The 24,688-nt window shown below is 38.4% G+C and overlaps 1 protein-coding gene across 2 annotated transcripts in view; it reads right to left on the reverse strand.

Moving 5' to 3' along the window:
* Window positions 1-2,023: 2,023 nt before the first annotated feature.
* Window positions 2,024-24,688, reverse strand: part of STK17B (serine/threonine kinase 17b) — a 36,652-nt gene continuing 13,987 nt past the window's right edge. For both annotated transcript variants that reach the window (XM_014835213.3, XM_014835212.3), the window contains exons 3-8: window positions 22,165-22,377; window positions 12,077-12,221; window positions 10,027-10,153; window positions 8,168-8,216; window positions 6,842-7,021; window positions 2,024-5,447 (exon numbers count right to left, since the gene is read on the reverse strand). In XM_014835213.3, coding sequence (XP_014690699.1) covers window positions 5,165-5,447; window positions 6,842-7,021; window positions 8,168-8,216; window positions 10,027-10,153; window positions 12,077-12,221; window positions 22,165-22,377 — 997 coding nt within the window. In that variant the 3' untranslated portion in view covers window positions 2,024-5,164. The remainder of the gene's footprint in view (window positions 5,448-6,841; window positions 7,022-8,167; window positions 8,217-10,026; window positions 10,154-12,076; window positions 12,222-22,164; window positions 22,378-24,688) is intronic.

Consider the following 24,688-nt stretch of genomic DNA (forward strand, 5'->3'; position numbering starts at 1 on the left):
CTTGGGAGACCGATATATACCTGTGGCCTCTACTTTCTATTTTCACAGCTCTGTGCAAACTCACCATTCTAGTGAAACCGTTATATCCAATGACCATTTCTCAGTCCTCTTCCTCTTGGAAGTCTGCTTGCTAGAAGTCAGTTCAGATGAGACACACTGCCCTGTCTCTTTCTGGCCTCTCCTCCCATCTCAACCATGCTAGAACTAGGAGAATCAGTTGGAACATCATGGTGATAATCTAGATTGGGGTCAACAGACTAACTGCAGCCTGCTGTCTGTTTTTATCAAGTTTTATTGGCACACCTATTCTTTTGCATATTGCCCATGGCTGTTTTCGTGCTGCAACAGCAGAACTGAGTAGTTGTAACAAGACACTGTCTGGCCTGCAAAGCCTAAAATATTTAATAACTAGCCCTTTATAGAAGTTTGCTGAGCCCTTTCTAGATCATCTAGACAATCTAGAACTAGAGGGAAGAATGTGTACCAGTATGAATCAAGAGGAAAAGACTGTAAGATATATAAGGAGATATCATTGATACAAACTAATGACGAATTGGAAGAGGTGCAGTAAGGAAACAAAATTTTTAAATGACAGCTAGAGATTCCTATTTGTGATGTGTGGGTGAACAGCGCTGTGTTAATTAACGGAGATAACGTGAAGTCAGGAAGTCTGGTTGAGGAGGTGATGCAGAATGTGAGAACATGACCATGATTTTACTTAGAGCTATTTTACATTTGCGGATACTTACATTATATCCAAATAAAGATAATACTTACAACTTCAGTGTCCAGGAGAAAAATTAGGCTAAAGACAAACATTTGGGAATATTTATGTGCTAGAAAAAGAAAATAAGATATAGAACCTGAAAGGAAATTGCTCACAATTAAAAAGTTCCAACACATACCAATTTCTCCTTCCTAAGGATTCAATTAATTGTCAAGTTCTGCACACCATTTCTCTCTCATACTTCATACTTCTTACATGGTGATTTTAGCGTGTACTGTTGACCCTCATTATCCGTGGATTCCTTATTTGCAAATTCACCCACTTGCTAAAATTTATTTGTATGTAACCCCAAAATCAACACACATGGTGCTTTCACAGTCTTCGCAGACATGTCCACAATAGTGAAGAAATGGAGTTGCCTGACGCCCTGTTCCCAGCTGAAGCCGAGCAGGGTGACATGCTGCCTTCTTATCTCAGCTCTCAGACTGTAAGACAAATGTCCTTTTTGTGGTCTTTTTAGTGTCATGTTTTCTGCATTTTTGTGCTTTTTGTTGGTGATTTCACTGTTAAGAATGGCCCCAAGGCATAGTTCTGAAATGCTGTGTAGTTCAGGGTTCCTACACAAGGCCATGATGTACCTTATGGAGAAACACGTGTATTAGATAAGCTTTATTCAGGCACGAATTACGGTGCTGTTGGCCATGAGTTTAACGTTAGTGAATCAAGTTCTATTTTAAGAAATGTCTTTAAACAGAAACACACAAAAACAAGGTTATGTATTGATCAGTTGACAAAAATTACAAACACAAGCTTGCAGGAACCTAACTCTGTATTTCCCCTAGAAGCAATGTTTCAGTATTCACTGTTTGGGAACTTTACAGAACATAAGTATCGTAAATAACGGGAATAGATCGTACCTTGGTCTGCAACCAGATTATAAACTTCTTGAAGAATCCCTTACTCATCTTTTGTTATTTCATTCGATTTTTTTAAACTAAAAAAAACCCCAAAGCAGTTTATCTATTTCTGGGTGAATAAGAATCCCTTATTCATCTTTATGCAACATGTAGTGCACTGCTATTCATTGAAATTTTCTAAAAGTATCTATTATTATCAGAAAATACCTCTTGTTTTCAAATTTATGTGGCTTTTCCAAAAGACAGTATCTAATAAACATATTAGTATTGGAAAGGGAGTTCAAAGACGATGTGGGTCAAGGGCTAGAACCTTCAGGCAAGGAGGTTTGCTTTTAAGACTAACAAATTTAGAAATACTTTAAAGCAAAAGACAACCACAAACATAAAAAAAGTGCTTTTTAATTTTTAACCAAAGGATCATTAAGTTGATGTAATAAGCGTTTTTTTTTTTTTCTGGAGTATTCATAATAATGTCGGTCAATATGACTTAAGCAACATGATTATTTAATAAAAGTTAAGATGGAGGGCAGTTGTAACTTGTGTGAAATTTACAATTACAGTTTAAAGTTCTTTAAACTTTTATAAAATTGATAATAATTCCCCAAATTGGAAGTCAGATAACTTAATTTTAACACAATTTAAAATTAAAGTACAATTGTCTATACAACAATGAATAAGGACAAGTTTCTAAGTCAGATATCACACTGAATATCCAAAAATAAACAGAAGAAATGTAAACAGTTATAAAATATCAACATTTATAAATGTTGCTTAGAACAAGGCTATTCAAAATATGGTCTATGAACGATTTGTGATCCATCCAACATGAAAGAGTGAGCTTGTGCCAGAAAGAAAGCTAAGTGTGTCACTCATCAGCTGACTTTTTTTTATAACCAGACTTTCTTGATAAAGGAAGCGATGTGTTGATTATAATCTGGCACAGGCGCCTCAAATCGCTACAGACCGGAGAACGGGTGCTGCTTACTTCTTTCAAGTGCCATTACAATTTCACTGCTAAGAGTTAGGTTAACTGTATTGTGGGGGAAAAATTTAAATGACAGTTATAAGTGTCATCTATAACTCATCTATTTTTTAATCCCATCCATCCAAGGATCCTATCCAGAAGGTAAATTAAATTTTATAAACTCCACAGAATTTAACGTTAACCTTCAGATGTGTTGAAGTGTTACTGACATTACTCACCCCAGAGGCGCTCTCTAGATTCCCACGTTAGTGAGAAACATCATCTGCTGTTGATAGACATTTGTTTTTAAACTTGGGAGAAAAACAGTATGAATTGAATCATTTGTTAATAAGATCTCTCTAAAAATTGGCTTAATTTATTTTCACATTGCAATCAGTGAAAACATTTAAATTCACCTTTATGAAAAAATTGAATTTTTATACTATTTGTGCAACCACTAGTTGCTTTTTTACAATAAAAATTGTTAGGAAAAAAGGTATGGAAATTTACAGCTCTGAATCCTATTAACTAAGGGGAGGCATACGAACTATTTTAAGATTTCTCAGAGTAAAAGATAGTATAAAATATTTTTAAGAACCAGCTTATAATTCAAACATTCCTTGATTTTTAAAAATTTTTTAGTATGGCATAATTCCTCTAGAAATTTAAAAATATAGTATGGTCTTTTGTAAAAGTAATCATTTCCTCTTTCTGCAATGTCTTACTAAGCTGTACCTGCATTAGCTTAATACTGAAGGCAAATACATGGACAATCAACATTTTAGGAAAAACTCATCAGTTTTAGATATACAAGAGCCCAATTTAGCTTCTGCAATGGCTAGTTTATTGAACCAACAAGCTACTTCTTAAAGAATTTAAACGTATATTTACATGTCGTAAGAAGAGAGCTCCTTTGGCACCTGAGTTGAGAACAATATACTGCAGTAAAGATCTCTAAAGGAAAGTTGTCTAAAGACTATATTTTATCCATCTATACATATATACAACAATACATATACATATACACATATGCACACACACACAAGTAGAATTAACTTTTCCTTTAAGAAATGCTGAAGATGTAAAAGTTATTCACCATTTAGCCAAATAAAGTGACCTGATGGTTATTAAGAACAGTTTTAAGTTATTTGGAGTCTAACCAAATTTCAAGAAACTAAAGGTTTTACAGTAATATATAATTCAAAGGGGGGAAATGCAAGATTTTTTTAAATCAAAATATCTTTTTGATATAGTAACATGGTCATGAGGTTAAAGTTATCTTAACATAATAACAGGCTTTTTGATAGTCACCAGGTGCAAAGTCACCAAAGATTACCCAAAAAGGAGTGAATCTGCCCCCAGTAGGACTGAACACAAGTCAGCAGCCACAGGTCAAACATTCTGCTGTCCCTAGACTCTGACTTGCATTGGTCCCAGCAAAGGTCATTAGAGGCCACTGTGCAGACCACCTTCTGCTGCGCCCACCACTTGCCAGGAATTTTACACAAGCACTTTCGAGGAGTTGACGCCACCATGCTTTATGATCACGGTCACTACTGCTGACTCTCGTATTGTGTTCACAGTCCTGCTGGTGTTACGATATTTTTTATGCAGACTTTTAGAACTCTGAATGACTGGCTTGTATTCTAAGACTTAAAAGACATCTAAATTCTGTTAAGTTGTCCGTCAGCATTTTCTTCTTCACTCAATTAATAAATATATTTTGCAGACTAAACAGAGAGCACATTCAGTTTTACCTAAGTATCTTCGACTCCAGAAATTCTGGAGGATGAAAGTCCCCTATGCTTGTATACCATCTATTCTCCATTTCTCAGACCTTGTTAAATCTGAAGTGTGCTGAGAGTGGGCAAAAGACATCTGAGTTAAAAAATCATGCCATGCTACTCTTTTCTCTGCTCCAACTTGTATAGAATACCCCTAAATCAGGCTTCTAACTCCCTCTTTGCTCTGGTTGAAGGATCTATCTCATATAGCAGAACATATATATGGCAATCTTACACAGTTTCAAAACATTCGTCATTGAAAACCATTTTCAAGTGTAAAATATCTCTTGAGCATCTATAAAACAGTATATATTCTTGCTTAAACTTGACACTGCTATCCTACACAAAATTCTGTCAACAGAAGCACAGTACAGGATTCACCTCAGAGAACATATCAAATTCAAACGTCTTCATTTTGTTCAGTCTGCATCAACCACAATATAATTCAAACCACTTTTTTCCTGATATGTAAAATACTTAGAAAAATCCATTTGAATTTGAATTCTTTCATTAATATGTAAACTCAAATGCACAATTTTATTTTTTGTCATATATTTAAATATCTTCTTCTCTGCAGACTTGATATCTCAGGATAGGAAATAAAATTCTACTAGCAGCTAGTAATTTAGCATTAAAACTCTTCCCTAAATTCTGCTATGCAAAAGTGCATTTACAATATAAACATGCCATATGTGAAGCTGCAAACCACCATCTCACATGGGAGTGGATTTCAAATTCCAAATGCAGTCCAAGCGAGTCAAAGAGACCCGTGCTAACAGAGCAGATCTGAGACAAGTTCATGGGGAGTGGGCAACGAGTCATCAAAGCGAAACCTTTTGGACACCATGCTGCTATCCTCCGGGATGTTCTCTTTGTCCTCTCGGTCACTACAGGTTCCATTACAGGAGGACTTGGAGGTCCTGTCTTCAGAGGACCACAGCACATGATCCTGACTCTGAGAGGAACCAGAAGTTTCTTCAGGGTGAAACAAGTTTCCAAAGTCCCACTGCTGCAGCCACGAGTGAGAGAGGCAGGACTCCGCCGTGGGCCTCTTCCTTTGAGAGAAAGAACAAGGGAAACTGAGAACCAAAGTCAAGTCAGAGAGGTCTGCAGTTTGATAGATTATAGACTTATTTTTTATTTATCATGAAAATAACACAAATCCATGGTACAGAAGGGAATAATAATAGGAAAACGGGGGTCCTAGGGCTTCCTTAATTCTGACACGTGCTCAAAATTCAGCTTATCATGGGGCTTCCAGATGAGACTATCTGGTCAAAAGGTTTGTGAACATGTTAGCCTCCCAAATAAAAATTAGTAAAATTATAAAGTCTCTTGGGTTCACAAACCCTTGAAAGGAAAATATATGTAATTTATAATCTCTATTATCTTGTATTCTTAAAAGCAATAACTGTTAAATCTTGAAAACAAAGGCTACTCTTCAATGATGTTTATCCAACATTTTGAGTTTTTAAATTTTGTTTTCTATTATAAAAATAATATGGTCAAATATCACAACATTTCAAAGGAAGGAAAACACCTCTTTGTCTTCAGAACTCCAACCTTAATACAACCACCATTACCGTGAGAACATGTTTCCTTAGTCTTTGTTTTTATGTTCATTTTTTCTTGCATATAAAAAAATTAATGTGCTCATTATAGAAATTTTAGAATGTAATTGAAAAAATATTTAAGAAAATGAAAACTGCTTATAAGCAGAAACAAATAGTATTATTACTCTTTCTACTAAATAACCATTCGTGTCTAAAATATAGTCAGTGAGAATTTGTTTAGTCTTGTAGTAAGCCAAAAAAATAATTCACAAACCTATGAGGTTTTTTTTCTTAAACAGATAAGGAAACTGAGTCCTCAAGGAGATGACGTAACGGCCAGAGATAAAAGGCCTGACAAGTAAGTAAACACGGCTGATCCGGGTGAAGAAAGGGGAGGTCAGCTTTTTCTTTTCCTGCTTTGAAGCTGCCAATGAGTGAGGTAAGAGTCCTAAGCTATAGCTCCAAGTCCCTTCTTTAGTAAGCAGGCAAAGAGCATCTGATCCTTAAAGATTTGACAATCAGTAATCTGTACGTGTTACCTAACTATGATTATTTAACTACAGATTGTTCACAGCAAAGTCTCATCATGACCTGCCACGCGCACTGCAAACCTGCTCTGAATTACTTCAGGGAATTTCAGGGATTAGTGGAAGGGTGAGAGAGAAATAACCCAAATCTTCTCTTCAATCCAAAATTCCCCGTGGTACATTTTACATTTCCCATGTTTGAAGTCACGGATTTGTTAATGATTTCTTATACCACTTCTCTTCCCATTTTACCTGAAACTTGAGAGGATACTTCTAATAATTTTATATCGTCTTAGAATGTATCTTTCGTCATAGACACATATTATTTATTTTGTAATACTATTTAAACAAATTAATGTTATTACTCACTCTGGATTTTTTACCAAAAGGCTTTGGACAAAGTCTGTGGCCAGCTGTGAAACTGACGAAAAAGTTTCTTCTGAATAATCTACATTAACTTGAGAAATATTGAGGTATGTTTCTTGATTATCTTCGCCCACAAATGGGGACGTATGAGTTAGTAGCATATATGCTATTATACCAATATTCCTAAAAACAAATAAGGGACAAGAGGGGAACTTAAAAAGTGTGTTAATCTTAAAACATTTATATAAAGTAAAATCAATACTCAACACATTCCTGTCCTCGAAACTTGTATGGTTTGACTACAAACTTAAATCACTTTTCAAAGTTCCTATATTATTAAAACTAAAATAACTGTATTACATCAAAGTTTGCCTCACAGAAAAAGAGTATGAGGGAAATGCACGTACGTTATATAATTATAAACATACTAAATATATATCTTTACATCTGCGGTCTGCCCTTCACACAGACCCCTGCTATCGAGGACACGAAGTTGCTCAAAGAGCAGCATTTCTCAAAGGTGTCCAATGACGCAGTAACGATCCGTGAGACATAAACAGCGGCTCTGTGCAAACACAGTCTGCAGGTTCGACAAAGCACAAAGTTGTGTGGGCAGATTTTTTTCATTGCAAAACTTTTCAGAGGCTTACATATGTTAATGACAAGCCTGGTGCTCAAGGGCCGGAAGAAGACACTACATACAGGACACGTGTCACCTTCTTAGTTAGCCACAGGACCCTTTTCCCTCGGCAAATCCACGACAGTTCCATGGAACACAGGGAATATGTCTAAACTCTTCCATTGGCCTGTGGAGTCAGTGCCACACGGTGGTCCCCACTCAAGTTCCAGCGTCAATTCCAGTTCTCCTCCCTCCGATAGTCTCTGTGCTAGCCACAAAGTCTCACAGTACCCTAGAGATAGACTCTTAGGAAACTCAACTTTTGCCTGCACCTGACCTCATTCTTCTGCTGAGCAAAAGCCTTCCTCGCGCTTCAGACCCAGATCAGGTGTCTCCCATCTGGTGCCCGTCTGCGCTTGCTCTATGCTTATTAAACGGCATTTCATCTTTCTTATGGGACAGGTAGCAGGGCACAGGCTGAGCCTCCCTCCAAGAAAAGGTTTTCCCTTGTTAGTCCTATATCTTTGGCTCAAAGCCAAAGTGTTACTTAAAAAGAATGAGCATGTAAATGTTTTCCTGCGACAAAATAATAATACTTGAACAAAATCTTTTAAAGAAAGCCTTATTATTTACTTTTGGAATCAAAGAACTCTAGAACATATACTACCCAACTTTTAACAAAAGCATTTAGGTAACTAACAACATCTTACCACATATCTGTTGCTGTGGTAATAGGATCATAGTTTAGGATTTCTGGAGCTGAAAGAGAAAATAAAACTCAAATTCAATACTGACAAATTTAAAAACATGAACATTATTTTACATTAAATTAAAACTGGATTTAATTTTAAAGAAAACTAATATAAGATCAATAGAAATTTAGTATTATATTAATTATCCTGTGACTAGACATTTACACATATCTAACACTGAGCAAATTATATAACCAGATGATTCAAAAGCACCAATAATCTTCCTGGAGTAACAGGTAGCCTTAGAGTTTTTTTTTTTAAATCATTAAGATGAATCTCAAGAAGAACAATTATGAAGTAAAATGTTACAAGCTGAATCTTTTCAAAATTTTAATTTTATTACTGCTATGAATTAGTTTGCATTATTTTACCAGACTGATTTAAGATTTTCCCTTCAGGGTAAATAAAATCATACGCATTTACAATGACATTAAGAGCAAATTATGCTTGCTGGAATTGCTTAGATTTTCAAGTAAATTAAATATCCCTCTTAAACTATCAAAAACCTAACTTTCTAAGCAATTAATTTCCCACTGTCTCTGCCCATCAAAATTTTATTTTTTCCTGAGGAAGATTAGCCCACAGCTAACATCTGTACCAATCTTCCTCTATTTTGTAGTGGGTCACTGCCACAGCATGGCTGAGGAATGGTGTAGGTCCACACCCGGAATCCAAACCCGCAAACCTGGGCCGCTGAGAGGAGTGCACCGAACTTAACCACTAGGCCACAGGGCTGGCCCTCTGTCAAAATTTGTTAAAAAGTGCAAAATAAATTCTCTATACTTTCTAAACATTACTATAAATTTCAAATTGGTAGAGTCCAAACTAGGATTTACCCTTGAATAATAACTTATTTCAAAGTATGGTTTCATAATTTTTCCAAAGAGCAACTGTCTCCTAAACCCTAACATTTTGTTAACAAAGCCCTCGAGCCATAAATATCAGCAGCTTGCTGGCCCCCTAAACCTTTCCTGTCCTTCTGTGAGCTGTGCTATCTCTAATCGCAGCCATTTATTCTAGGACACTACAGCCCCTATTAGCATTCAAAGGTTAGAATGTGCTTTGCTTTTCATTTTGGAAGGCCAGTGGCCTAGCTGAGCAGCATCTGCTCTGTTTGGTTGTATCTTTCCAACGCATGCATGGGGAGATCAACATCAGCAACAACAAAAAAGTACAAAAATATTCTTACTATAAATTACAATACTTTAAATTTATATGCTGCTTCTTACAATTTAAATTATCTTTCATCCGTATGATCTAATTTGTTGATTAGTACAACATTCCTAGATTACCTAGTCATAGGTTCTTTTGGCACCATTCTTCAAAATCTCGCTTTTCCCACCCTAGGCAAAACCTCCCACTTCAAAGCAGCAGCAACAAACAGCAAGGAGTCGGGCTACCGATCCCACAAGGCTGGAGCTGCCCCCCCTCTAAACAGCTCGGGGGTCAGGACGGGACAGAGCAGACCGACGTCCACCCAGCAGCCAGGCTTCAAAGGCGAGAATGGGCCACTTGATTCTGTGTTTTCCTCTTTTTCTATTTTCTCCCATTCCCTAACTTCCCTTTACTCATTTTTCTTTATGTACAAATGTTAAACTTCTGAACTTATAGGGCCAATGTCCTGTGAGTCATTGTGAATGTCTCAATAATCCCACATTCACTACAATTCATTTAAATGTGTCATAACCAACTTCAGTGCATTAAAATACTTGATCCAAATATATCCTGGAATTACACGCTCTACAATATAGTTTTATAGAGGCATCATTTAGTTAATAAATTTCAAAATGGTGTAGAAAATAAAGGGAAATGCTTACCTAAGTATTCTGGTGTTCCCATGATTTCCCGAAGTTCACAAGCATTCCCTATTTTTCGAGACATTCCAAAATCCACAATTTTTATGTCCCCAAGAGGGTAGATGCTGCTCAATAAGATATTCTGTGGCTAAATAAAGCACAGCAAAAAAATGATAAGTAATATACAACAATAAAAGAATACCAGTTTGGGATCAGAGGTAAATTAAGTAGAATTTATCGTTAAGCTAGCCAGCCTTGGTGGTCTAGCAGTTAAGACTCAGCACTCTCACTGCCATGGCCTCGTTTGTTTCCCGGTCAGGAAACCACACCACCCACCGGTCGGTTGTCACACCATGGGGGCTGCGTGTTGCTGTGACGCTGAAAGCTATGCCACTGGTATTTCAGATACCAGCAGGGTCACCCATTGTGGACAGGTTTCAGCAGAGCTTCCAGACCTGACAGACTAGGAAGAAGGACCTGGCCACCCACTTCCAAAACTGGAGGAAAAAGAAATTAGATGGATACACTGATAGACTGATTATGAGATACAGAATATCTCAGTATTAAAGACAAGACTACTTAAATCTGCCCACTATAAAGTCCAAGAAGGCTTTACTGGATGATACTTAAGCTGAATCATAAAGGATAAACAGGAGCTAGCCAGTTAGAAAGGTGGTCTGGGCAACAGCACAACAGAAGGCATGAAGGAATAAAAGGCACACACTTCCAGAAAGAGAAAATGGTTCAGTACGGTGTGATGTTCTGGATCTGACTGTTCCCAGGCTTTTGCTCAGACGGTAGGGAGCATGGGAGGTTTCGCCCACTGCCTCCTAGGACCCTGTGACAGCTTTCTGACTGCAGGCCTGAGGCCTATTACAAAGCTCCCTGCCACTGTCACCACTGCCCAGCACTGCTCCCAAAGTCTGTGACAAGAATCACAAGCCTTCCCTTGGGGAGGTCCCGTGCTTGTGTGTCATTAAATCACAGCGACCATTACAGGAGAGGAGGGCCAGGCGTCAGCTCCACTGTCGTCACTGCAGGCTTTACAGACACAAAGCCAGGTTCCCACACCCTCCCTCACTTCAAGTTCTGTGCAACGCTGTGTAACACACTTGTCTTTAGCAGGAAAAAGACCTAACAGGAAGCTGGGGGGCGGTATGACTACCTTATATTTACCATGTTGCTACTCTTCCCTTATCTTACTGTACAGGACACCACGGGGCAGCTGGAGAGTAAATACCGCCCTTCCTCCATAGGGGGACCACACAGAAGAGATTTCGTTTTTGAAAAAGGGGTGAGATAAAGAGGGAAAGATGCTAAGACTAGTTTGAGACACAAACTTTAAAGTGTCTACAGGACGTCCAAATAGTATCTAATCTACACTTGGAAAAAATGATCTGGAATTTAAGAGAGGCCTGGGCTCCAGGGAGAGCTTTGAGAGCCATCACTATTATCAGAGTGGGCGTGGAGGCCAAAGGGTCACACAGGGAGACTGGTCAGAGAGAGGAGCCCAACATTCCAAAAAGGACAAGACTCAGATGTTCCGTCCGCGGAAGGCTGTGGAGGAAGGCGAAGGAGAAAGGATGATTAAGAGGAGAGACTGAAGCGGCATTTCAGGGCCTGGGAAGGGGGTGAACAGTCTGGGGGAAAGGAGGAGCCAGAAGACGGGGAGCCTCCGGAGAGAGAAGACTGAGCGTGGGGCTGCGAGGAAGCAGGGCCGGCGGAGGGGCTGAGAGCTGGAGCGAGATGAGCGCGGAGAGGAAGACAGCGTCACGAGGCGGGCAGGCCCCGGAAGCGGGGGTGACAGCGACATGGAGAGGCACGAGCGCAGGAGCAGAACACACAGCAGTGATGGGTTAAGAGCCCGGTGATTGAGCTCAGCTGCCCACACACACAGTCTTCTCTCCATCAATACAAACTCCAGTCCACGCAGCGCCAAGTGAACGAGGAGCGCAGCGGCGCAGTCTGGACGCCCGCGACCACAGGCCTGGCCTGTCCACGCCAGCTCGCAACTGTGCACGTGGAAAGCAGAGACGGCACACCTTGTGTCACTTAAAATCACACTACGTACCTTTAAATCAAGGTGTACAATGTTGTTCTGATGTAGATAATAAACCCCTTCAAGTATTTGTTTAATGAGTCTGATAATGTCATTTTCAGAGACCATTTCAGCCACTTCAGGTAAACACAAGTTGAAAATTTCTCCACCGGCAGCACTGAAATAAAATTCAAATAACAGACAGCTGAAAAATCACTGACCTGAAAATAACAGCTTTTAAATACTGTATATCTATGAAGTAAGACACACAGCCACCTGAACTTCAGTCTCTCTCTACACACATTTCAGGGCTGGCGGGAGGGGCAGAGGAAGGAGCTTTAAAGAAGCAAGTAAATGACAAGAATATTTCAAATTCTAGGTGTGACTACTTGAATAATTAACCAACAAAATTGAATAGCTTTATAACTCAGTAATATTGTAGTCTGCCTTAATGCTGCAGCAAAAATAACAGCTAGCTAACCTCCTGAGCTCGGCTCTGCCCCCTGCCTTCATTTCATTTATGTACACACACATGAGTGTCATCAGTTTGATCCTCATGACAACCATGTGAGGTGGGTGGTTATTATCCCCATTTGACAGATGAAGAATCAAGTAGCAAGAGGTTCACCAACTTGCACAAGGTCCCACAGTGACAGGGGCCACGACGAGTCTGTTACACGTGTGAACATCTGATTCTTAACCAGGAGGCTGCACTGCCACACCACACAGGACACTGGCAGCCAGAATCCAACTCCCCCTTTTTTTTTAAAGAACTGAAGATCTAAAGAATATTGATAAAGGCATTGTGAAAAAGCCCTAGGTTTAGAATCTAATAATCTAAACTTAAATCCTAAATCCAATGTTCACCAGCAATATAACTTACGGTCACTCACTTACTGAGTTTCCCCAACTGTAAAACAGACATTATCAGTGAACTCAGCAAATTTTGATTTCTTTTTTTTGAGGACAAAAATCTAAATAAGATAAAATTTGTCAGAAGATCACGCAGAAACATCTAGATGGTTATTCATCAAATTTATAAGGTGTGTTTGCAAATATCTCAAGTAGAGCATATTATACGTGATAAAATAGGAACTCACTCACTCTCGAAAACACTATTATTTTTCTTCCTTTGTTTCACTGCTGTATCCACAGCCACAAGAACAATGTGTGGCATATAGAAGAAGGTAGTCAGTAAGTGTTTGTTGAATGAATGAATGATGTAACAGGCAGCCATTCTTCAGAGTGGCTGAAACTGAAATTCAGAAGTCTTGGTGAGTGCCAAGAGGAAGAAGCATGCCATGTGTATTAGGGGCCATGAGAAGAAAAACATCAATATGGTTGAAAATTTGAGTCCCACACTGAAAGTCACAGGATGGACCTTCCCACTGCAGATGAACCTCCCATCAAGCACGTGTACCCAGTGTGCCAATGACAGGCCACAGGGATTTGCTGCTTTATACTCTATCTATGACATTCCAGAAAAAACTGAGGGACAGCCGGTAAGGAATACACAGGAAAGCCCTGATCATGTATTCTTCACATTTCAACTGCCCCAAACTCCCAGAAAAATTCATGAGAAATTAACGGTAATATTTGTCTCAAGGTATCATGGTAGAGACAATCTGAGTGTGAAAAATTTAGTTTGCTATAAAATTTATAGTAGTGAACTCCAAAGTAAGGAAGAGAAAGACAGTATTAGAAATACACATTCTGGGGCTGGCCCGGTGGCACGGCGGTTGGTTAAGTGCGTACACTCCACTTCAGCGGCCCAGGGTTCGCCGGTTCAGATCCTGGGTGTGCGTCCCACATAGAAAGTAGAGGAAGATGGGCCTGGATGTTAGCTCAGGGCCAGTCTTCCTCAGCAAAAAGAGGAGGATTGGCAGCAGTTAGCTCAGGGCTAATCTTCCTCAAAAAAAAAAAAGAGAAAGAAAGAAAAAAGAAATTCACATTCTTCTGAAACAAATAAATTAATCCTTCTGAACAATTCACATACAGACCATCCCCAGCGGCTCCTAGGTCTCCCTGTCAGATGTACACAGTCACAGCCCTGCTCAGGGTCTCCCGAGGGAAGAGGGACTCCACAGGCCAGACTGCCAGTGACACGCTCACCCTTTCCCTTTTGGGTTACATTATTTAGTTTTAACGAAACAAATCCTCTCAAAACAGAACGTGGTCTAAATATATTCCTGAAAAGACACTGTAGACAACATTACTAATGCAATCATAAGCAAATAAGAAAATGAAGAGATGACACTTTACATTCTCCTAGAATGAGTTCCTTGCTAGGGACTTTATAAGATAAAGTTGATAAGAAATCGGACCAAATCATTTGAAATTATAAGAAAACTGCATAAGATATGGATTTACATCCACTAGTAAGATGTGGAAAATGCCAGAAAGATCCGAATGCTTCATATATATGGCAACATAAATTGCTTAGGTAAGAAATCCACTCTTGAACACTTTATAATCATTTATGTACCAACATTTTACATTACATTCACTAAAGTTAATTCAATAGCCAGAACCTTCCACTAATTCTAATATTCAAAACAAAACATAAGAAAACAAACTGCGACAAAGTGTGTAAAGCACTCTGCAGTGCCTGGGACATAAGAGACAGGACAGCAGGTTGCTCGCAGGGCTGCTGCTGAAATCAAGAGCGCCTGGGGTCCGTCCTGGCTCTGCCACCAACTCGCTACCTTAACTGGGACAACTGTGCCTCTGTTTCTTCCAGTGTACCGTAACGACACATAAGGAAAACGACAGCTCCTACTGCAGTGGGCTGCTCTAAGAACTAAGTTAGATAAGCCAGGTGAAGTACTAAGAACAGCACATGTTCAAAGGATCAAAGCAGATGACCTGTGTTAAGCAGTGTCTGACGCCTGGTAAATGTTCAGTAAATATTAGCTGCTCTTACAGGGAGTTGACAAATGTTAATTCCAAATCTAGCGACATCCAGCCTTTCTGAATTCTGGGGTTTCTTGTTGAATTCTGATTAGGAAGGCAATTTAAAGAGTCTTGCTAAATTAAAACTCATTTTTAGAAACACTGCATCATACACATAAAAACACAATATATTCTTAAGTGGAAAGACTGTTGTAAGAGAGTACGCCCAGGAGATCACAATTTTGTTTCTAAAGGTATACATGCATAGACTGAAACGTAAGAATAATTTTAAAATACAGAAATATGTCATAAAAATCACCACAGTTTACATATGATTTCTATTTTCTATATCCTCTAATTTCATTTTTTTCTTGTTTTTTTTTTTTTAAAGATTTTATTTTTTTCCTTTTTCTCCCCAAATCCCCCCGGTACATAGTTGTATATTCTTCGTTGTGGGTCCTTCTAGTTGTGGCATGTGGGATGCTGCTTCAGCATGGCTTGATGAGCAGTGTCATGTCCGCGCCCAGGATTCGAACCAACGAAACACTGGGCCGCCTGCAGCGGAGCGCGCGAACTTAACGGCTTGGCCACGGGGCCAGCCCCTATACCCTCTAATTTTAACACAATGAATAGGTATTATTTTTATAAACAGAAGTATCCTAAGGGTCTTTGTTTATTCAGTAACAAAATCAAACAAATACTATGTTTGTCAGCCAGTTGGACTGTCTCTTCCTTTTAGTTTGGCGAGCTGACCAATGGCTTTTTTGTAGCATTTATTGGTGCCATTTTCCCCACAAAAGAGGGACACAGGTGGAGCCACGGGAAGTGGAAAATGAGGAAGACTTAAGAGGAGGGAAAGAACAGACAACACGAGAAGCAGATTGCAGAGGTGAGCAGACACTGGAAGCTGGAAGCATAATGGGAGCAGTGTGCAGGTGCAGACAAGCAGACACTTTGTTAAGACAAGCCACTCAGAGCAGTGACTACACAGCAGAAAAAATGTCTCTACAGTCAGAAAAGCCACGTAGCTCACTGTCATCATCCTAGAAAGTACATTCAGGTACTCCTCCTCTTTCTCTATTAGAAGAGTGTGCCCCTGAGGGACATCGAGCGCACATTCGGAACTCCACAGTGCCTGTGTTCACCGGCCTGTGTATCTGGAGACATGCTGTGTGTGTGACGAGAGCACTTTACAGTGACACTGTCAGGCAAACCTAGGTGCTACACACTATCTCCATCTCCAGCTGCCTTTTCCAGCTTTCTGAAGCACACTCTAAACATTAGTAGGGAAGTAGAAAACATCTTTGAGAAAGACTCCCATAACACAATAAAGTCAAGATATAAAAGATGAATATCAGAATATTTTCCTATCCAAACTGATGGATTTCCTTGGGTACTAGAGGGCCAAGATTTTCAGTAAAACAAAGTACTATTTCCCTTATCCACAAAATACAGATTCCATTCATTTTATCTATATAGCTTTGGAGGGCCATAGTAAAGATTTTTAAATTAAGTATTTATTTCTAGCAATCAACATGAAGTCGTTTTAAATTTTTTATATTAAGGGTCTCTTTTAGAGTTATATTCCTACGCTAATGATGGAAACACAGCTGGCGGAATTTTAGAATGGAAAGACAACTAGTCAGGGTATTTCCTGCCTCTAAATCAGAACATGTGAAGTGAATACCAGTCTCCCTTTTGGGAGGATTGTTTTAAGAATCAAATGAGAAGACAGATGAAGTGTTTAGCACAGTGTCTGCTATACAGTAAATGCCCAGCATGTATTACTGTTGCAATTGTTATGATTACATGAAAATGTGCTGTCTGGTGCTCAGATTGAGCTCCCTCCAGAAGGTGAGGCTTTCTACTTCGCATGCTTTGCTATTGTGCTATATGGTCTTGTCATTTCCTACTGGGTTCATACTATTTAAAGATATTTAGTAGACAACATAAGCTGGTAATTTCTAGACAAAAAAAAAATATTCTTTCTCTCCCATACGATCTCACAGAGCTCATTAATCCAAGCACATTCCCCTACTGAACCCCACTATTTCTAGGACAAAGTTCTTGTCCCACGTTCTCCAAAGGATAATAACTACTACTCATAATCAATTTTAGCTGGCTCAAAATTCAGCACTAAAAAATTAATGTGTCCAATTTGGAATACCTTCTTTCCAGAAGTTAAAAAAAAAGCTTTGTATCTCTTTTATCTAATGCTCCAAATATGCTTTTAAAACACTTGTTATAGAAAAGTCATTGCCTCATGGAGAGCGGGGCTGGAATGACTCAACTATCATCACATTTCCCCCCAATTTATAAAGAGATCTAATACTACCTTCCAGAAAGAGAGTATTTATGTTACTTTTCAAATAATCAAAGAAAAGGCTAAAAAATCATTCAGACTTTATAATTGGTAATGAAATACTTTCCTGTGGACTAAGTATTAAGACAAAAATAAAAGACTCAGCAATTATTAAAAAGTGACAAGCTGATTGCAAGAATTTAAGTTTAATTCACAAAAGTAAACAACTTAATTTGGTTAACAAATAGGTTTAGGTGAAATATAGAGGCAAAACAAAACACAAAACCAAAAATAAAATAGAGCTATCGGAACACATAGCTATAACAGTTTCAAAACAAAATTTTAGTTAGATTCATATATTCAGCAAATACAACAATTCAAAAAAGTGCCTTTTTAAAGTGATTATGCACTATCCATATAAGGAGAAATGTGACAATATCTAATGCAACTACACATGCATTTACTCTTTGACCCAGCAATCACGCTTCTAGAAATGTACCATAAAACCACACCTCCACAAATAGTGCCCATTTGTAGAAGACGGACTGAATAAAGCACGATACAACCACACAATGAGTACCAGGCAGCCACTTAAAAAAGGGCAATAATAACAGTAGTAAGAAAGATGCCCAAGAACTAATACAGAATGATTTCTAGGATATAATGTTAAGTCTAACATAAAGTAAGGTACAAAAGAGCATATAAAATATGCTACCTTTTCTGTAGGAAAGAAAGGGGAATGTAAATGCATACAAATTTGCTTATATAGACAAGAAGGAACACATAAATGAGCCAGAAACTAGAAAATATGGTTACCTATAAAGGCTGGGTGGGAAGAGAGTAGAAAGGATAGAAATGGAAGTAACACTTCGTAATACGCCTTTATAGACATCTTTGAGGGTTTTTTTTTGGGGGGGGGGTGCTGGGGAAGACTGGCCCTGAGCCCCTGAGCTAACATCTGTTGCCAATCCTCCTCTTTTGCCTGAGGAATAGTATCCCTGAGCTAACATCTGTGCTAATCTTCCTCCATTTTTTTGTATGTGGGATGCCACCACAGCATGGCTTGATGAGCAGTGTGTTGGTTCATGCCTGGGATCCAAACCCATGAAACCCAGGCTGCCGAAGCAGGGTGCGTGAACCTAACCGCTGCACCACTGGGCTGGCCTCAACATCTTTGAGTTTTGAATCATGTAAATCTTTTTTACAATTCCAAAAAAAATAAAGGATTTAAAAATCAAATCCTAAGATTGAATATGAACAGAAACACGTGTACCTAACTATATAACTCTGACCGTACATCCTTAGTGGGCTATATTCTACAGACAAAAAGAATGGCAAAAAAAGGCTGACCTTTACTGAGGAACTTTTACTAAGTGGTATTAGTATTGTTATGCCGGAGCTATTTTGCATGTATTGTGGTTTGATAAGGCAAACAAGTGGGTAAATGTCATTGAGAACCAGGATTCTCACGGCGGGTGACGGGAGAAACGAATATGGGAAGTGAGAGGTGACACGGAGCCCTGTGGGATAGGACTTGAATGGGAGCTATCAGAATGAACTCATGAGTTCTTAAAAACGTTATTTCCTAACACTATCCTTAGAAAATGCCTGGAAACGATACTCTGTTAACAATGAGCATGTCCAGCTCCTCGACCTTGGTTTCTAAATAACATTCTCCACTAAAAAGAACCAGAACTTCTCAGACAGATGGCTGATGGCAGGTCCGGGGTAGGGAAAACAAAAGGTGCCCCTGGAAATCTTGGCGTGCCATAAAGCAAGGAAGTCCTCCACTACAGAGATCACATCAAAAGGGCACAGCAAGAAGCTTAAAATGGTACCACTAGACAAATGGGGGACAATTTGGGCACAAAAGATAATGGCAGAGGGGCCGGCCCCATGGCTAAGTGTTAGGTTCGCGCGTTCTGCTTCAGCGGCCCAGGGTTTCACCGGTTCAGATCCTGAGCGCAGACATGGCACCGCTCATCAGGCCATGCTGAGGCGGCATCCCACATGCCACAACTAGAGGGACCCACAACTAAAAATACACAACTATGTACTGGGGGGCTTTGGGAGAAAAAGGAAACATAAAATCTTTGGAAAAAAAATAATAATGGCAGAAACTATTATTCATTAATCACAAAAAATAAACCATGAATCTATACTGATATTAAAAAGGGGGAAAGGAAGGGCAGCTCTTCTTTACAGAAGAATGCCAGTTGAAGAAATTTAAAAGGAATAGTAGAATTAGAAGTCATCATTTTCTGACACTCACTATAACAATTCAAACAAGTAGTGTCAACGGTTACCAAAATCACTAGAAGATAAGCTATTAAAAAAGAGAATATCCACAAGGTCTCAAAATATCACCACCCAGATTACTTATTAATTATAAAGGGGAAAAGGTTCCTTACAATGGGGCGGGCTGGCCGACTCCACCTCAGCCATGTTCTAATTAACAAAGCCAATAAGAGAACCGCCTGATGGCAGCTGCCGTCTGATGTGACTCCATAAGAAAGACACCTCTTCGCCTACACTAGCCTTCTTGCCAAAAGTGCTGAACCTGAATCTAATCATGAGAAAACAATCAGACGAATCCAGAATGTAGTTTATTTCATGTGACAACTGATACAGACTTCCTCCCAAAAGGTCAATGTCACGAAAAATAAAGTGACTAAAGAGGATTAACAAACAAATACAATGTGTGAATCTTGACTGTCTCTTGTATTGGAATTTAGGAAAAAATAGGCCTATAAAACATGTTTGAGGTAATCAAAGAAATTTAAATATGGACTGTGTATTAGGTGATCCTACTGAATTAAGGTTAACTTTCTCAGGTTTATACTGGTGTTGGTTAAGCAGAAGAATGCTCGTACTCTTTGGAATAAATACTTTGGCATGCAAAGGAGAAATGTCATGACACCTACAACCTTCAAGTGATTCAGTAAAGAAGCCAAAACGTCAACAACTGGTGAATCAAGCTGAAGAGGATGAGCGTTAACTGTACTATCCTTTCAACTCCTCTGTAGATTTGAAATATTGTAAAATCAAAAAGTTGGGGAAGAAACATGAGTATGTAGGATAGTTTGAGGAGGGGATCAAATTGGTAACTGTTATTAAAGACTCTACCATTTTATTTTTGCTATATAAAAAATTATGCCACCTTATTAAAACAGCTAAACTTTGTCTGATGTGACAATGCCACCCCTAAGTGATAGGCACAGTAACTAAACCAAAGTCCTAGTAATAACTTTCAGTAGGCCTCAGTTGCTCTGTAAGAAATTAAACATATTAATCCACTCAACATTTACTGAGGGCTTGTTCTGCTTCAGCCACGGGGGACTGGGACCCTTAACACTTCTGCCCTCACGGCACTCAGTTACTGGGCAGGGGACCTGAATCAATTTTCTGAGTATGAACAGCGTCCCTCCATCAAATGTGTCAATACTTTGTGATGCATTTTGTTGTCGCTATTTGGATGAACCACAAAAACAGGATTTTATGAAAGTGGTCAATGCTTCTATGTATAGTCACCTTCCAAACCCAGAATTCCATTACTGTTTTGGAAAAATGTTAGCTGCTTTTCACATACTTCCAACAAGAAGATGTCATGCAAGCAGACAACTTTTTAAAGGTCAGCTGAAGAATCTGACAAAAACAATCCAAAATATATGAAAAATGAAATCATATTGGTAGGATCCTGGGCTTTTCTGCAATTCTAATTTATTTTGAAGGTACTATAATATACCTTAATTGGTATGTTGGTGTTCTGGGAACTGTACAAAGTATCCACTCTTAAATGCACTACTTGTCACTAACATTTTGCAAAATAAGCATTTTGATTTACAAACTGATTCCAGGCAATCAACTCTCCTGGTACAAAAACATATTGATTTTTTATAAATATATAGACAAACCTCTTCATCCTTAAGACAACTGAATACTAAAATTAGGTTAATATACTTTTAAATTCAAAAGGTAATGATGCAGGTTAGCTACCAAAAAGAATTACCATATTTATAACGCACTTTTTCTAATGCAAGTATTTATTATCTCTTTAGTTTATTATAAAATAGATTTATGAAATACTATCAAAACCTAAAGCATACTAAACATTTGTTTTTCTAAATCACTTATGATCTCTTTAGTTTATTATAAAAGAGATTTATCAAAAACCAAAAGCATACTAAACATAAATTTAGCTGATCTCTTCCAATAGTTGCAGATGTTCACACACATTTGTTATATACTTATAATAAATGTGTCAGACTGTCATGCAAGAAAGGTACTTTTTAGAACCGCATGTCAATATATTGGTTAACAAACCAGTCAGCTTAACCATGCTCTACCCCACCTGACGAACTGCTGATTATTTGGGAATTTTCAACTTTATATGACTTTGGAAAGAGAGAGATTTTACTCCGTATTGCTACAATTCCTAACAGTCTTCTGCACATCACATACTAAATAAAACTGGTTTTTTTAACAAACAATGTGCTAGGCCCACCTTCATGCCAGCTTACCTTTCTATTCTCCTCGGCTCATTTCATTGGATGTGTTTTCAAAGAGATGGACAAAATATATAAATGATTTCAATTCTATTTGCCCACCGGATTGTTTTGCAGAAAAACTCATCAATTTTCTGTGCCGTTAGCAATGAAAGTATACTCATCTCACCACATTCGCCAAGCACTGTTGTCACTTATTTAGTTTGTGATGTTTAATTAGTTTTTGTGTATGTGTTTGTGTGTGAGGCTATACATTTAGCCTTGTGAAAATATTTGAATGTAAACTATTTCCCTCTAACATTTTATCAGCAGGAATCCTTACAAGTTCTTATCGTATTCTTGTTCTTGACATTTTAAGTAATTTTATCCCACCAATTAAAATAGATACTTTAAATTTACTTAAAATTGAAGAGTATACTCACTATTCCAATATCAAAATGATTTCACTTGCATTTTCATAGACTTCATGAAGATTAATTACGTGGGGACAGGACTTGGCCAACTCAAGCACAGCAATCTCATGCAGAATCTCTGCTCGACAATCCTGTCCTCTTCTTCTCTTTTTCAGAAATTTTGCAGCATACTCTTGGCCAGTAGATTTTGATATACACTGTCTAACCACAGCAAATTTTCCTCTGGAAGAAAAAATGAGAACAACCAGTTTTAACTTTTCCATAAAAAATAGCATCATTATAACACAGATACTGTTATCCCTCCAACTTAAAGTCAATCCTTTCAAACAATCATTCCATTAGGAATTTATCTGTTCTCTCAACTGAATCAAATACTGCCCGTACTTTTCAAAATTTATAGTACTATCACTTAAAAATGAAAACGACAGGGGCTGGCCCCGTGGCGGAGTGGTTAAGTTCGCGCGCTCCGCTGCAGGCGGCCCAGTGTTTCGTTGGTTCGAATCCTGGGCGCGGACATGGCACTGCTCATCAAACCACGCTGAGGCAGAGTCCCACATGCCACAACTACAAGGACCCACAACAAAGAATATGCAACTATGTACCGGGGGGCTTTGGGGAGAAAAAGGAAAAAAATAAAATCTTAAAAAAAAAAAAAATGAAAACGACAAATGTAATAACAGGATAAGACAGAATTCTATTTGTTCTTCACTATTAATATAACATGTTATCATTGTAGGAGATCTCTTTTGCATCCCGTCTCCATGGCATACTCTTGATATAAATTACTGTGTTTAAGTGTCACAACAGTCCTATACAGTAAACACTATTCTGTTTTGCAGACCCCAAAGAGGATATGTATCTTGGTCTATTTCCAAAGACCATACCCTTAACAGGGTATCACATTAACTCTCTAATCAAAATACCTTTTCTTCAAATACAAAAAATTACAGTGAATGCGAAAATGGGTATTTGACATTTAATTTTGTTAGTGTAATCACTTTGCCTTTCCAACACCACTTTTAACAAGCTTTGAAGCATTCTACCACAATTTGTCAGTTGTTTTACCAGTAAATCTTAGTATCATTCAGTAGTCTGTGAAGCCTGTGACAGCTATCAAAGGTATGTGTGTCCTATGGACAGTATCCAAAGATACTTTACAATCACCTAAGAAAAGTTACCAACAGTATGTACAAACACACCCATTACAGTGATGTTTATCATTTTAGGAGTAAGTATGTTTTTAGCTCTCTACAATAGAAGTGCTCAGCATCTCAGCCAAAATTTAAAGACACTGGCAAATATGTGTATTCTAAGACTATGGTCACCCAAAATCTAGTTTCCCAAAGAACTAAAGTTATTTTGAGTAAGACTATTTTAAGCAACAAATAAAAGCTATTGACTTCCTACCCAGAAAAATGTACACATGCCCTTAAATAGAAAGTATTACATACAATTCCAGAGGGTTTTCAAATTTCAAAGCCCATCCATAAATCTCCTAAGCCTGAGTCCAGGGTATCCAAAATTAAGAACCTTTATCCTTAGTCTCTAATTACTCTCTAGATACTAACAAATCAGGCATAAATAAAGGATCTTCAGAGAGTTAGTTTTGTTTCACAACTCCGCTTGCCCCAATTCCCCTTAGAATGTATTTCTAACACAGCATATCAGGGGCTTAGCAAGGCAAACTATTTTTAATCCACTTGGTGTTTGGAGCGAAGGTGAGGTAGGGTTAGGGTGGGGGACAAAATAAATTTCTGGATTGTATTTCACTTGCCATTCACTAGGACCAAGACGACAAAGATTCCTACTCTTTATTTCCCAAATTTCCTCCAAACTGGGGCCAAGGAAAAGCAGTGGAAATCAAGCTGAAAAAGTATAGCTCCTAATGCCAAAAACAAAGTGACCAAGCTATAATTTGACTCAGTTCCTATTGTGTATTAGTTAGCAAAGTGGAGATTTTATAATTACTGCAGTAATTAGGGCCCACAGGGTCCCTGCCCTCATGGGGCTTTTACTTAGTGGTGAACATTGACAAATAAATAATCACCAACGTCATGTGGTCGCCTTTGCTTCTGGTTGAGGAGTGCTATACTTGTTTAAGAAAGCCTCTGGAGAATGCCTGAAACATAAAAAGGGTTATTATTTAATTTTGTTCTTTGTTTCTGAGCAAATTCTGGTTTGTAGATACACTCATAAAATTACAGCAGAGCTAAACTGTCACAACAATATATCGATGCAACAAATTTGCATGCACAAACCTGATTCTTTGAAAAAAACTTTTCATTTATGATATGAGGATGTTTAATTTTAACTATAAGATTTTTCTCACTGTATGCAAAAGGAACACAAACGGATGCATTTCAATGAGCACACAAACAAGTCAATCGTTCCCTTAACTTTCTATTGAAACCACCCTGTCTTACAGATTTTAAACTGGATAAACTGAGTCAGACTAAGATTGAATGACTCATGAAAGGTCACATATGGAACTGGAGTGCCAAGAATTAAACTGTGGAACGTGCATTCCTAGTTT

Source organism: Equus asinus, chromosome 4, assembly GCF_041296235.1.
Source record: "Equus asinus isolate D_3611 breed Donkey chromosome 4, EquAss-T2T_v2, whole genome shotgun sequence".
Classification (NCBI taxonomy): Eukaryota; Metazoa; Chordata; class Mammalia; order Perissodactyla; family Equidae; genus Equus; species Equus asinus.